Source organism: Lutjanus erythropterus, chromosome 20, assembly GCF_056507025.1.
Source record: "Lutjanus erythropterus isolate fLutEry1 chromosome 20, fLutEry1.hap2, whole genome shotgun sequence".
Taxonomy (NCBI): domain Eukaryota; kingdom Metazoa; phylum Chordata; class Actinopteri; order Lutjaniformes; family Lutjanidae; genus Lutjanus; species Lutjanus erythropterus.
Genome location: NC_139336.1, coordinates 20,985,245 through 21,001,682, shown reverse-complemented (window position 1 = coordinate 21,001,682; position 16,438 = coordinate 20,985,245). Strand labels below are relative to the sequence as shown.

The 16,438-nt window shown below is 37.1% G+C and overlaps 1 protein-coding gene across 1 annotated transcript; it reads right to left on the bottom strand.

Moving 5' to 3' along the window:
• Window positions 1-6,085: 6,085 nt before the first annotated feature.
• On the bottom strand, window positions 6,086-13,380 carry s100z (S100 calcium binding protein Z). Its single transcript, XM_084745659.1, has 4 exons — window positions 13,248-13,380; window positions 11,434-11,599; window positions 11,166-11,339; window positions 6,086-6,495 (listed from the first exon to the last, which is right to left on the bottom strand). Exons 2-4 carry the CDS (start codon window positions 11,563-11,565, stop codon window positions 6,340-6,342), a joined length of 462 nt encoding a protein of 153 aa, XP_084601785.1. The 5' UTR covers window positions 11,566-11,599; window positions 13,248-13,380; the 3' UTR covers window positions 6,086-6,339.
• Window positions 13,381-16,438: the final 3,058 nt, after the last annotated feature.

Here is a 16,438-nt window from a genome sequence, read left to right as displayed (position 1 = left end):
AATGATTTGTGTTATCAAAATATTAAAGTAGGTAAAAATACTATAAAATACTCATATACTCAGCTACACTGAATATACAAATATATTTTGTTTTTTAAAAAACTTAACGTGTAAATAGAACCTCAAGTTACTAAGAAAATACTAATCCATGTCAGATATTTACGTCTTTAAAAGTGTATTTAGCTACTATATCTAAAGTTAAAATGTATTTCAGTCATTTTTCACATAACTTTATGTGAGATAATTGGAGTATACACATACACGGTAAAAACAGGTCCACCATTAGTACAAAATACTGCGCATTATTATAATTTAAAAAGTAAGTCACTGTTAATACTTGTATGTTAAAAACTAGCATTCTTTAAGTCCATATGCACATAGTTTATGAAGTTACAATTTCATGTACTTTTTTTTTTTTTTTACAACGGTATGTAATACTATGAGAGTTAAAGTATAGACAGCTCCCTTGTTGTCTCTATTTTGCTCATTAAATGTGTCCAAATCCTGTCAAAACTGTGTCTAACTGCAAGTATCCTCTAAATATCTTTATAATTATCCCTGTGAGATCAGAGAGGCTGGATGCTATTAACCCTGGCTGGCTTATAACCACATACAAATCCCATAATGCTGCTTGCATCCACAGCTATTTTAAGATGGTCTGTGTCCTGCACTCTCTATTACAGAAAACTGCCTGTCTTGCTCACAAAATTGCAGTACAGTTCAGGAAAGACTTCTTTTATTCATATGCTCTGTTTTGGTCTTTGTGTTTTAAATCTAAAAGGGGATAAATAAATAAATAAATACAAACATATTTTCTGAATGTGTTATATGAGCCTTTTCACCTTTTTTTCCATTTACTTTTGGTTATTTCCCTTTTTTCTTTGTTTATATTTATTTGACAGGCTATATGTCTGGTGTATCTTGTCCTTCTGTATGATTTTATTTTAGATTGTTGTTCTTGCACTGCCTCTGGAAGGTGAAATGGGAGTAAGATCTGCAGTATGTGTACTGCCACATAAACCACACTAACAGTGCACACAGATGCATACACACTATAGATACTGAGCCAACTTGAATGTTCCTTGTTAACATTTACGGCTGTGTTTTATTCGACAACATCCATATCACATTTCACTCAATTTTCACTTTCTTCATCATCAGGTGAGGCTATGAACACTAAGAAAATGTTTAAATCATTACACACACAGGCACACACACGCACACATACAGACAGACAGGTCACTCCTAACGAGGAGTTATGACACAAACAGTGACGCACAAAGTGACGAAACAGGGGAACGGACAGCATGTGGGAGATAAGGCCTCAAGGCATATTTTAAAGACATTCATTGCAGGTAGCAGCTACGTTTGGATGAGTGACACTTGAAGTGGGGAGAAACTGTCCTCTGCCTGGAAAAAACACACACAGAAATATTAATACAGAGCAACCTGTATGTTTGTTAATTAAATTAGAAAATCTCTAGAGGCTGTCTCATTGATCTTGTTCGCCCTTATCCATCCTATTTCTTGGATATTTATTTTCTACTTCACTTTATGACGTTAACAGCTCTACGTGTACTTTCAGGCAATGTATTTTGTGCATGTGGCATGTTTTAAACACAAATTCTGAATAAGGTAATCAAACTTTATCAGTCATTTCCCTGCCTTTTGCTCTCCTTGACATTGACGTTCTCTCTGGGGTGAAAAAGATATCAGCCAAATATTTTGTTTATGTTAGACTGAACTTGATCCGAGTTTTATTTCATTCTAGATTGAAACTTACAGATATTACAACACTGTTTCTCCTATCATGTCTGCTGGCTGGAAGCATTTTTGTCTTCAGCATTTCTTGACCGTCCGGACATGTTTGCAGTTTATAAAAATACTTTGCCGGGATTCATATTTTGCTCAACATGGTGTTCCCACATTCAACATTTCAGAAAAACTCTGAAAAAAGGGGCAGGAAGTATATTTACTCTTTGTCATTCATCAATTTCTGGAGCTGGCCTCATGCCCCACCTACTCTGTCATACATGTTTGAGCCTCAGTCAGACCCAGACTCTGACAAGGAGTCCGTTGTCCACCAATATCAGTGACTAGCAGACATATGCCAATAGTCAGTGTAAGAATAGTTGATAGGTTGCAGGTGGGAAATAAGTTGAAGTATTTCCTGTGAGAGAGATGCTGTATGCACATTTAGGCATTTAGGCAAATCTATTTCCTCTGGAGAGTTTCCTCTGTCCTGAAACTACAGTTTTAGTTTTGCTGCTTAAATGTCCCACGATATTTGCTGCAGTGACATTTCTGCACACATGGAAACAAAAACTTAACGTAGTCTCTCTAAACATTACAGTGAATCATTAAAGAAAACATTCACACATCAATACAAGACAAAATAAAGACAACACCTGGAAAAGCTTGTGTTGTGTGAGATCTTTTAAAAGGCAAAATAGCCTAGAGGGGTGGGTAGATGTGTGGGCGGGACATAAGGTTTATGTCCCCGGAGAGAGAAAGAGATGTTATGTGCACATTTACACATGAGGCACAGCAGTGCATCTTCTTTGATTATTTGATTTTGTAACTACAGTTTTAGTTTTGCTGCTTAGATGTCACATGGCATTTGCTGTAGTGACATTACTGCACGCACGGAAACAAAAACTTAATGTAGCCTCTCTAAACAAAACAAAACTGAAAGCAGCTGCTCTAATCATTAAAATAAATTGTTAAAGAAAACACTCAGACATCAATAAAACAATAAAGTGATCACAAGTTTGTGCTGCTCGACATAATTTAAAAGGGAACAGGTAGAGGTAAAATAGGGTGGGTCTCTCCAGTAAGAAAGATGCTGTTTACAAATGAGGCACCACAGCACAAGTTCTTTGATGGCAGAATTTAATTCTGTTTCCTCTGGAGAATTTTCTTTTGCTCTGTCAAGTTTATAACCACAGCTTTTAGTTTTTCCGCTTAAATGTCCCATCATATTTGCTGCAGTAACATTACTGCATGTGTGGAAACAAAACTGAAAGCAGTCCCTCTAATCATTAAAGTAAATCAATAAAGTGATCACCTGCAAAAGCTTACATTGCACAGCATAATTTAAAAGGCAATATAGCCTACAGGGGTGGATAGAGGTGTGGGTGCAGGTTTCTAAATGAGAGAAAATAATACATTTGAGTGGGTGGCAGGTGGATGATTTACGCACGTATACAAGTCACTATAGTCAAAGACATTTTAGGGAATATGAACATAAGAAAAATACATCTTTGAGCGGAGACGATATTTAATTGCTGGTAATTTTCCTGCACACTAACAGGACTTTCATGATTGTACTAATACAGGAAATTATCAGAGATGATCACGACAGATGAGTCAGACATTACGATCTGTAGGAAAATTCTCCTCTGCTGGAAGCCAGTCCCTGAACATGACATTTATTGACAGGGAATGAAGAGACAATTACTCGAACAGCGTGTGTATTGAAGTGGAGGGTATTTATAAGAGTGAGAGTATAAATATCCACATTTAAATATTATCAAATGACACTTATGATTGATTGCAACCTTTTAAAACTGAACAAAAAACATAATTACTGCATGGCATCTTCCCAAGGGAGAGAGGGTGATTATCTGCTCGATTACAGCCAATCACACACAAATTGCATTGTAACGGTGAGGGTTTGTGTAAGCACCATCTGCGCACATAAAGGCATCACACTTGCCACTGTATTTTGTTTCAGTAATTTTCCTCCACGTCACAGCTGAGAATGTCATTGCAAATTAACTGTCTGCTCGGGTATTCTGGGAACAGGGACGTGCAGAGGAAAACCCTTAGAAAATGCAGCTTGAGTTTACACTTTTGTCCTCCCCAAGGTGAAAATATCAGCATTTCTGCTTGAGGGGAAGACGTGTCAGTGTGATTGGCTGATGCTGCTGGACCCAGGTGGTCTCTGCGTACTGGGATCACCATGCGTCATCGAGACATGTTACACAGTCATTTACCAAAAGCGCAGCCTCTCTCGCCTTGTGAGATGTCCAGTAAGTGAAAGCTGAGTGACAGAACACTTGCTTTCACACACACCCACACCAACACCATGTTGGAAAGTAACTAGATACTTTTTAAAGGAGCAACATGTAAGAACATTGGTTTAAAACATTAAAAAATGACTAAAATATCAACAGATTGTGAAAAAATAACAGTTCTGATTTTATATCAAAGATGTGTTTGTATTGTGTTGCTGAGATATCTACTGAAGTTAGCATGCTCCACTTTGTACCTCAAAAGGCAATAGTCTGATAGTATAGCTCAGTCCTCCCACCATAGTTTCAGCTTGAAGATGTGCAAGTCTGCTACGTTACAAACTCTTTTAACTTTTTAAATCTGATACATAAACAAAATAAACTCACAAAATGTCAAGAAAAGAAATATTCATACAGCTATTTTTCTTCCGTTAACCGGAGCCACACACACCCTCTGAATTCAAGTTTCTCTCTTTTAACAAACTAAGATGAGCATGATTCCCTTCTTAGCTTAGCAACAGAAGCAAAATAAAACTCACCGAAACTGTATTGTCTTTTCTTTCCACTAAGCAATCACCAAGTTGGATTTGGTTGAAATTAACTCTTAATTCACTGAGTTAGGTGTGAATATCTTCTGGCTCTCTGCTGCTTGTCTGATACCCACCTCCCTCTCACTCATATCCCTCTTCACGCCTCTTCTGACCCTGCCATGTCTTTGTCGTACGCGGAGTCTGAGTCCTGTAAATCATCTTGCTACTGTATTTCCTGGACTGAATTAGCTTACTGTATAAAAAGTAGTTAAAACAAGCTTCAGCTCCTGATGCCACAATAGTAAAATACCACTTATGCATGGGTAACAATAGTAATAATCTAATAATGTGAGATATTCATATATCAGTCACAGAGGTCATTTTTCTTCAGAATGAACGGGCCCCACTTTTACTTTTGATCCTTCACACTTACTGAGTAAGATTTTGGATGCAGGGCTTTTAGTTTTGATGGAGTATTTTTACGATGTTGTTTTAGTGCCACCAGGTCGGATTGTCCTTGATGAAATGAGTCTGTGTTAACCTTTTCCCAAAGTCAAAGTTACAGTAAGTTGTACACCAGCTGATTTAAAGTAGACAGGAGGAGATTTTATTAGTTTATTATATTTGTGATGTTATATTTTGTAGTTATTGTAGTGGAAACACCAGTGTTTTTGCTCACAGGGGCCTCTAAAAGCAATAAAACATGAAAGTTCCTTGCAGCTTTAAGGATCTTAATACTCCTAAACCACTTGTCACGTAAATCCGCCTAAATACATATTGTCTGCTGAAACATCACTTTTTGCACTATAATGCAAGAAAAGGTCAAATGGTCCAGTTTCCAGAAGACATAGTGCTCTTTATTCACTATAGCTTCATTTATTTTTCACATGATGTCACCCAGTGGTTGTGATTTATTTTGCCATGTAAAGTGTCATATTAGAAGACAATGCTTACAGTCAAATCAGATGGTGGCAAATGTTTCTAATCTAGGTTGACAAGATTTTCTCATGCAACACACAATACATTTAGACACATTTAAACACATGAAATGTTACAGACAGTGTACAATAAAACCCTTATCACTGAAACATGCTGTGCAGTTTTCCATGACTTCAGCTCTGCACCAACATGAGGGGAAAAAAGTTTTCCTCCTCGGGGAACACAGACTGACAGCAAGACTGACAAGGGACTAACATGTTTCCGACTAAACGCACCATCAGGCTTTGACAAAGCCTCATAAGACAATTATTAAACTTTTGACATTCATAATAGAGCAGGGGCAGTCTCTGTTGGGACAAAAACATAAATGTCAACAAAGGATTTAAAGACAAATTATTAAATGAGAAAGGTGCCTTCTTAAAGGTTAATGCCACTGAATTAATTGTCTGTAATGACCACAATGTGCTGACTTTTATGGACAGGACTTTTTACTGAGTTTGAACAGCTAAAAACACAATAAAAAAAAAAAGATTATATTAACAACGGACAATTCACAATTTAGGAAAAGGGCAACTTGTATTTTCTAGTTAGAAACATCACTCCAATATAAAAATGACATTAATTTGCCATTATTTAACAGCGCCAGGCTGAAAATTAATAAGAGAATGTCATGTGACAATAGGACAGAGTGTCTACTATCATTAATTTTACATTCACCATCCTATACAGTGGGAAATACTAATACAATTCATTCAATTGATGAGACATTTACTGTATTGTTTTGACATATTTAGACATTTTTAAACTGTTGATAGAGATTTACAGTCGGTGTACAGTTGGATTTCTGCAGACATTTATTTGTTTTTCTTTTTCTGCTCTTGGAAGAAGTCATTGCAGGCGACGGTCAGCGCGGCCACCAGCACAACAAACTCATTGAAGTCCACCTCGTTGTCTTTGTTAGAGTCCAGGTCATTCATGATCTTCTCCACCAGCATCGGATCCTTCTGAGACTGAGAAGATGAAACAGAGAAAAAGAGAGTATTCAGTCTTTTCGTCTTTTAATGAGCTTCTGTGTAAGTCAATAGTATTGAAACTTCAGGTCCCTGTTTGATCAATTAAAAATAGTTTCAGCACACTCTGGATTTAGGTCATGATGGGAAATATCAGTGTGTCCATGTAGGATGAGTAACATGCAGTCGTTTATATTGATATTGAAGCTTAGTATTGACTGAAGTTAGGAGCTGTGTGTGTCCATGCGTGTCCAGCGGAGAGCAGAGTGATGTTGCTGCTAAATGAGCCGTGAGCTGCAGCTGATCACACACGACATTTATTGCTCCGCTCATTTCCTCCAGGATCCAGAAACAAGACATGGCTTTCCTTTTTCAACCCTTTAACCTCAGAGGCAACGCTGATATTTGCGTCGTGACACTGGTCATTAAAGGCATCACCTTTAGCAAAGGTTGACATTAAATACGAGTCAACACTAACGGCAAACTGAAATGGAATTTATTTTAGGAAAGTATTGCCACAGCACTCAATCAAATCACTGTGACTTAAAGCTGCATATCTTATTAGTGAAGTAATTCCTGTCAGGAATTTAAGGAATTTCTAACAAAAGCTGTAAAAAAATGTATGCATTTGAAAACTCTTCCACAGTCACACATGCACATTGGTAGAAAGTAACTAAACACTGAAGCAGTATTCAAAGGTGCAATATGTAAGAATTTTAGATTAAAGCATTCAAAAATACCGACATTATCAATAGAACGTGAAGATATATCAATTTTGATATATTTGATGTTCACCAAGTTTATGTATTGTGTTGTGAAGTAATGCAGAGTGCAGAGCTCCTCAGAGGTGAATAATTGGCTACTTTGGCTGTGTTTTTGCTTTACTACTGTCTGCTGGATTTTAGGGTGTATGGCATTTATTCTGCCAAAGCAAAATAACCCATCTGGCAATGTTAACGAAAGTGAAAAATAATTTGTGTATCCACCTCGTAATGTGAATCTCCTCTAAAATCTGATGGTTTCTTCACCATCACTTCTACCAAGTCTCATCCCAGCTCGTTAACAATCAACGTCTTTGTCAGGCGTCTCATCCTGATGTACAACGTACCCTTTAGCCACTGTATGAAATGCTGCCAGAAAGCCTTTTTTTTTTTTTTTACCTGTGATTAACATCATAAAATGGTCACATTTGGATAGGTTTATCAAAACTATTTAGTTATAAAGGTAAATAACAAGCAAAAGACCATATTTTGGGTTAAAATATGTATGTTAGCTTTTGTACGCCATGCGATATAAAGAAAGCTGCAAGACCTTAAAACTTTTAATAACATTTAGTTTCAGATGGGACATGAAGCTTGAAAGTACCTTAAAAGCATGATGCATCTCTTACAGCCAGCAACAGATGCCTTATGTGTCTGTATGAGTTGCCAAGGGGAATGACAAAATTTGTATTTGGGAATGAGAACAGGCTGGAAAATCGACAAAGTAGTTTTTACATAATCCTGCTGACAAACAGATGGCAACATAACCTTCTTGGCAGAGGTATTAAAAAAGATATTAAGATAAGATAAGAATAAAAATAACCTGGATGACTAGACAGTTTTAAACTGTAGTTTTTGTTTAGTAAAGTGCACTGATGTCCTGTGTTTAGATTTAAAAATTTCTCAATCCATAAAGCAACCAAAGACAGTGACACTTCCACAGTGCCTTGAAAAATAATGTTCTCCAAACTGTTTTAATATTACCTTTTTCACACATAGTTATAAAATAAGCTGAAAAGGGATCAAAATTAAAGCTACTGATCCTAAACTGAGAGCCAACACAAGCTGAACTGAAATAATTAAAAGCTATATTTGGTTTCGTTTGATTTGATTGTTTGTACATTAAAGATACATTGAAAAATGCAAGTTGATGTAGACATAAACATAAAATGTGATGGAAAAGTGCCAAATCCACTGGAAAGGAAACGAATATTTAATAAATAGAAAAGATATAATATATAAAACAAAGTAAAACTAATGGACTCCAGACATGTCCTCTACAGTTTCCTTCTCCTTTTCAGTGTGGGGAGCATCCCTGAGTGCATCTTTTTAATATTACACTCGAAGATCTAAATGGAAATATATATTTATATATATAAAGGTACAGTAATCTATCAAGCCTTGGTTTTCAAGTGTCAGAGTTTTCAGTCGGAGGAAACTGAGGGTGAATGTTATGCTGCGGCCGTGTCTATTCTCAGAGGTGACTGCGGCCCGAGGGGATGTGATGACATCATGGGAGAGTCTATATTTGGAGGTGATATGGGCCACTGATGATGATGTGTGAGCACCTGAGGCTTCCCGTCCGCATGAGGGAGGACAAGAAGGAGTAAAACGAAAAAAATATATCTGAAGGCATCAGAGGTTCGACTCTTTAAGGCCTCGGACGTTTACGTTGACGCGTTGGTCTCAATCATTTGGAATTGCGGGCTCGTACAAACCGCTATCACACGGACTCAGGGGCTACAGCTTATCTGAAATGACCTTATCTATCTCCTCCTCCTGCACAGCCTTTATTTCCCACCAACAGCCACCAGCAGTTACACTCTGACAGCAGGATAGTGATCAATGAAAAAACAATTTCCTCAAACAAGGTCAGAAGGCTCTTTCTTAAATCAGTCCAAAACGCTGGTTATTCCATTTAACTTTCAAGTGAGTTCTGCAACAGTAAATGATTATGTCACATTGATTACTACTGATCATTACAGATCGATTGGTGGAAAATATGAAGATGTAAAGGTCACACTTTGGTGCACAAACACGTTTACACATTCTCCCGTCAGCACTTTGCAAACACACTGGTTCCTACGGGAGGTGCACAGAGACGTCATTATCTGTATCTGTATCTGTTAAACCAACAGAATTATCTGTCTTTGCATACGTATGCAGATAGAAGACCAGAAGTGGATACAGTTAATACTAAAGGTCCCATTAAATCATGCAAATGTCTTATTTTCTAACCTAATATTAATTGGCAATGCAATTGTAAAACATTTTCAAAACCCAAAGTGAAGGCAGCTGCCTTGAAATTCTTGAAATTTTAACATTGCAGAGAGACGGGTAATTTTGTTTGTTGAACAGATGCAAAGAGAAGAAGAAAAGTAAATTATCTCAACATAACTTTTTTAGGTGGTTATCTGTTGAACCAAAAAAAATCTGTCAAATCTGTCTCTGTATCTGTGCATTGATAGAAGACCAGAAGTGGGTGTGGTTTATACTGGAAGTCACATTTAATTACAGTTTTGAGACCAGCTCTAACTTTTATGTTCTGTAAAACCAAAAAATTAAATCTAAAAAAATTACTAAAATGTACTTCTTTAGAGAAACTAAGTTGCTGCGTAAACTCATTTGAGTAATAATAATAATGATTAATAATTTAATATTTTCAGTTAGAACCATTAATTTTTATGAAATGACAAGCAAATTGAGTGAATTCTAAAACTCAAAGATTCAAATTTATCTTAAGCAGAAAAGTAAATTATCTGAAGAAAATATTATAGAATGGCAAAACTATTTTTAGTTTTTCATTTCAAAACTTAATTTGTTTCAAAAACTCCAAAGTCAGTTTTCTCAACTTTTTTTGTACAGAGACAGATAATTTTGTTGGTTGAACAAATACAGATATAAACAATGGCATGTGTTCTTAATTTGTTCACAGTGAGCTGTGAATCTCATTTGTTATTATTTGGATAAGCAAAAGTTAAATGGTTGCACTCAAGAATATTAAATTGTGAATCATTCACTTTCACCTCAATGAATTTAGTCGACAATCTTTGAAATAAAAATTGTTTGGGGTTTCTGAAATTCAAAGATTCAAATTTATCTAAAGGAAAAAAAAGGAAAATTATCTCAACAAAATTTGTTGAGTTGGTGAAACATTTTCAGAACTTAAGATTTTGAATTGGGCTTGAAACTCAAAAAGATGTAGGTTGGTTTGGAACTTCTGTATCAGTATTCGGATAGAAGAACAGATGTGGGTGTGGTTTAAACTGGAGGTCATGTTAAGTCTTAAACCAAACCCAATATTAATTGGCGAAGCAGCCTATAAAGCACAAAATGATTTCATATTGGCAATTCAATTGATCATATATCTCTTTTTTTTATTTTTAGCTAGTTTTATAAACTTTATGAAGCTCACCACCACCTCCCTTTAACTTTAACTTTAACCCCTTTAACTGGGGGGAATTTGGAATATCAAAAATGAGATTTGCATCAGAAATAGAAACTCTACAGTAAAGATATATGCGTATAAGAAAATATCCTTCAGATGAAGGAAATAATGTTGGCGTATTAATGTAGATTCAAATTTTTTTTTTTGACTTTTTTGAATAATAATGAGCAAATTCATGTTGAAATATCTGTTTCCATAGTATCATTTTGCTTTCCAGAATAACATATTAAAATTTGGGTGCACCCCTAGTTTTCCTAGCTATTATCCAGGGTCCTGTCTTCCCTATAACTAAAATGGTTGCTCAAATTGAGGATGGTCATGTGATGAGTCATGTTTTCTTTTTGAAGACCTCTGTTCAATTCAGCAACAAAGCTTAACAAACAGAAACTCTTCTTCGTGATGTGACAACTTCAATTTAAATACACAGTAAACTAAATTTACAACAATAATGTCAACTTTACCGTGAGGAAGTCAGTCAGCTCGCTGTTCAGAAGTTCCTTCAACTCGCCCTTGTTGAGTTTGTATTTGTCTCCATCATTTCCAGAGTAGTTGTAGAAAACTGTTATCAGAGCGTCCATCGCACCCTCGAGCTGGCTCGGCATTCTGCTGGAAGGATGATAACTTCTTACAGCTTCCTGAAAATTAAAAAGTTTTAAGACTTGACACATTTAAAAAATAAAGCTGGCATTATTTACATAAGAGTGAGAAGCAGAGTGGAGGTGTTCTTACCTGGGTTAGAGTCCCGTACAGATGTGGTAAGAGACGTTGTGGCGCAGCTTGTTTATTAGGAAATGAGAAGAAGCTGAACGGGCCATCCTCTATCTTTGTAGAGATAATTAATTCCACAGGGGAGACGCCCATGGTAACTGTCTTTCTTTCCAGGTTTTAATCAAGCCTGTTAAGTGAAAAACAAAACATGTGCCCGTGTAACCCTGGAGGCCCCGTGGGGATTCATCAGACCCTGCATGAGCCATGCATGGGCCTTCAGACATATAAGAGACATCTGCTTGATTTCATCTTAAAGAGCGAAGAAGATGGATAAGCTAACTGTCTAATATGTTACTAAAGGTGCATTTTAGTCACCTGTATCTGTCTTATAATGATGTACAGTAAATGAAACAACCCAACAGATTATAAAATACATATCAATCCAGATTTGTTAAAATCCTGCTCCATGTTAATGCATCAAAAATAATTAAAAAACTAATAATAATATTTTGAAATTAATATTAGTAAATACATTTTTTTGTAACCATGTAGTAAGTGGGTTAATGTACAGTTAGCAGGTCATTCTTGCTAAATAAACCTCCTCAGGATAATTCAAGACCTGCATCTGAGTGGGCAGTTACTTTTATAGCCTTCCAAGTGTTGGACAGACTGTCAGTACTGCTAATGTTAGCTTAGCATTAAAGCTACTCTGTGTTTTTTTTATATATAATAAAAAATAAAGCAATAAAGCATTTGCCTGGAGAACAGTACGTCTTCTGATGGAGACACCACAAAGAAAGCAATTATGGAGTTAGGGTCTACTGTCTCGTCTCGGTGTCAGAGTGTGTTTTAGCATATATCTCATTGGAACAGTGCAATCAAAGACTTTGAACAGGATATGTTTTAAACTACGTTGCCACATCCAAGTCCTCTTCTATCTGATTTCTTAACATTTCTTCCTGCCTCCAAAGCAGCCACTGGTTTCTCTTGTTATCAGTGAAACACATCAAACTTGTAGAAACTTGCTTTTCCCGCCAGCAGGTCACCATTTTTCTCAGTTTCACCTTGTGAATCATAATCATCACGTTCACATCGTGGGGCTTATTTTTAGCTGCAGCAGCCTTCATCCTTTGTCATTTTGTGTCCGGACATGAATCGTCCCTCCTCCTCTGTCACTGTGTCATAACTGACAGTGGAGAATAACACTGCATTCAGCCCTCAGCCCCCAAAGACAACACCTGAGGGAGGTCAGTTGTCAGGTGCGCCTGCAACTTTTCTTCCACCAGCAGACACTGACAGCCATGGAGAAAATAAGTTTCCATTTGTTAAGGTGATGAAAGAGTTTCCCCTCATGGCTGCTAATAGTAAATGTTCTGTGAAACTCTTAACACAAACTGACATCACATCAAACACTGGAATGTTTTCAAATCATTGCCCCCCCCCACCCAAAAAAACAACCAAAAAACACACTGAGTTATTATAGATATAGATATCAGCATTTTGTTTCAGTGTGGTTAATGTTATACCCTCACATAAAAAAAAAAAGTATAATTTACCATTTAGTTAGCTGTAACATATGACAGCTCAATCTTCAAATAAAAAGCTATTTTGGACACGTTTCTTACATTTATCTCAGTCATACATGTCTTCTCAAACACTACAACCGCTCAAAACGCAAGACTCCACTCCTAACAATTATTTCTTAGAGATAAATTTAAATATTCTGAGAAAAATCTGAGAAAATATGACACTTTTTTATTTTACACAAGGCTGCCTCTGTGGGATTTTAAAGCCCTGCTCATGGTCTTTAAAGGGATAAAAGGCGTTCCTCCCACCTATATGACAGATGATATATCATTTTATGTCCCCTCGTGGTCCCTCAGGTCCTCTGCAGCCTCTTCAAGGTCACAAGGACAACAGGAGATGAAGCTTCTGTACTGTTTGCACCTATCAACTTAGGGATGTCTAAGATATAAAAAGATATTTATAATAAACACATGTGTGTATTCAACTATGGGACTTAATTCACTTTACTCAAATGTTCACCTTCTTTGTAAGACACACACTTTGGATACTTTACCTGCAGCTCAATTCCATTCTCTCAAGTGCAATTTTTGTATTTAAATTTTAATTTACATCTACATTTCCTGTTCTTTATAGATATTTATACTTTTATTATTCTTAATTTTATATATGATACTAAGCAATCATCTGTGCATCTGTTCTTGTACCTCTGGTGCTTTGACATTTTAACTTCCCAGTGTTGATGAGTAAAGTTTATTTTAAACATATTATTTTTACAGTTTAAGTATGAATAGTTAATTGCTCATTTTATCACATTTTGTGGAAATTGGATCAACAATAAAATGGACTGAGTGTAATTTATAGTGATCCTTATTTAATCATTGATTGACCATGAAAGTGTCTTTATCTTCAACCTAAAAGATGAAGATAAAATCCTCTCAAACTGGATCTAATGAGAATTTATTATGAGGTCCTTGACATGCCACACAATATACAGACTTTATTGATCCCTGAATTTTTCTGTGGTTCACATTTTCAGTTTTGAGTGAAATATCTCCACAACAATTGACTGGATATGATGTCTTTTCATATAGTGCTGTACTTGGTTTTAAAAAAAATGTCACAATAATGGCATTCCTGCCTCAGCTTTGTGTTTATTGATAATAAGCAAATGATTATAATCCTAAACTTATGAAGGAGGTGAAACAAGCCAAGTTAAAGATAAGCATGTGGTGCGAGAGAGAGAGAGAGAGAGAGAGAGAGAGAGAGAGAGAGAGAGAGAGACCTTGGTGCAAGCTGCTGCAAAAGAGGGCAGGTCACTGTGTGCAGAGAGCGAGGGGTCATAGCAAGCCTCACAGAGCTGCTAGCATGCTCTCTTTTCTTGTTTCCTTGTGTGTGTGATCAAAGCTGCTGACGTTTCACTCTGACATTGTTTTCTCAGGTTTGTCGGCTCCTCTGCTCTGCACCAGGCTGACTGGAGGTTCTGTCTTCCGCTCCACATCCACTCTCTCTCTCTCTCTCTCTCTCTCTCTCTCTCTCTCTCTCTCTCTCTCTCTCTCTCTCTCCTCCACTCAACCTGCACCTGTTGATGAGTCCTGACAATGAATCTCCTCCTGTTCCTTTCATACCTTCAGCAGTGTCCACACATGCTGTCACACAGCCTGAAGCAGCCTTCACAAAGAGAGAGAGGGAAGTGCTCAGGATGAAACAACTCTGTGTCTCTGCTGCCCAGAGCTTTATAGTTTGTTAAATTTGTTGATGAAATGACTGCTCATCTGACTCAGGCAAAGAATGGTTGCTGGTTAAAGTATAATATTCATAAGTATGTTTTCATCAGTGTATAATCACCATAAACTAAGAATTGTTGTGTTACCTTAGAATGAGCTGTACTCTTTCTCTCCTGTTCCAGCCTAATATCAATCATAACACAGTATGGGGAACTTTAATTACAGCTATGTTATGTTGTGCATGTGTTGTCATTTATTAACTGTTCATTAACTTTTTATAAATGTAAATATATTGTATAGCAATTGAAGTAATAGATGAAGATGAAGACAAAGAAGAAGAGGAAGAAGAAGAAGAAAAAGGAGAACCACTGCTTAATTGTCACTTAAAATCATACACACAGTACAGTGAAATTTGACTTCTGCTTTCAACTCATTCCTGAGGAACAGTGGGCAGAACTGTGAGGCGCCCGGGGAAATATAGTGCTTGTTATAAACCATTTCATAGGGGTTCATGCAGCGGTTATGAATGTAAATATGTGGAAGCTAAAGGAAAGTGTAGTTTTTCGTCAGGGACGAGCCCTGCGGCCCAACGTGTTTCCATAGCTGTGGATCTCACCCTGTCAGGATCAGTGTAAATAGCCGCTGGAGGATTTCTCACCGTCTGAACTTTAGAGACTGAATTTGACAAACTTACTTATTTTCTGAAATAAAGACAACTTTTTAACAGTGAAGGTCTTTTGTCCATATTTTATCTTGCCTGGTATTTATACATGTTTTTAATCTGTGAACTTCAGGAAGTTTAGCAGTTATGGGGATTCAATACAAACAAATATACCACTGTAGTCCGCATGAGTTCATTGGTTGGTCATATGTGTAAGGGGCGGGAGCTCAATCCATATAAGGTCTTGACCTGGGAACCAGAGAGGTGCCAATTCACCTCCTGAGCAACAAAGGCACTGAACTCCTACCTTCTCAGGGTGTCCGACTGTATGTAAGTAAATGTATGTGCATGTGTGTAACTATAGTTTGGATGCATCTCGTTTTTTAAAGCTGGCATTAAAGGGGTCCCTTTGCTTCTCTCCTCAAGATACCTGAATGAAAATAGGCCATCTGAAATATTATTATCAATGCACCGTTGTCTGATTATGCATTTGCATTAACTGCACTTCTTTTGAATGCTACTTTCATTGAAAAATTAAGTCATGAAAATCGATTATTCCTCTAGCACCCCACATGTTGGTTAAGCCTTAGTATCAAGAGAGTGAAAATCCTGGAGCTTGCCCTACCTGCCCTCACTAAAAATGACAAAAATGGGTATATGATAGGGAGAGATGGAGTAAATGAGGTTAAACCTCATCAATAATGTACACAGAGCGAAAAAAAAAAAATCGAGCTCTTTGGACCCAGACAGTGTTTCTTGGACGTGCAGAGGCAGCAGAGCTCAATGGACGTGTCCTCTCCCTCAGGAGAGAGGGGAGTAGTCTCACACCTTGTCATCGTCTCCTCAGACGCCTACGTGTAGTGGTGCATGTTAGTGATGTGGCGAAGCACTGAGTGAGAAGTGGATCCTCTTTCACTTCACCAACACTTGTCTGTCTGGCAAGTGGTGACACAAAACCCAAAGATGGTTTGTGATCGTCTGTATCCACACAGTTGATCATTGTGGCACTGAAGCAACTTCTTGTTATCATATTTGACAATGTGCCAACAGGCTCGCTCTATTTTCAAGAAGGGTCGATACTTTGGGATCTGACGAATCAGTCAGGAGGAGGCCA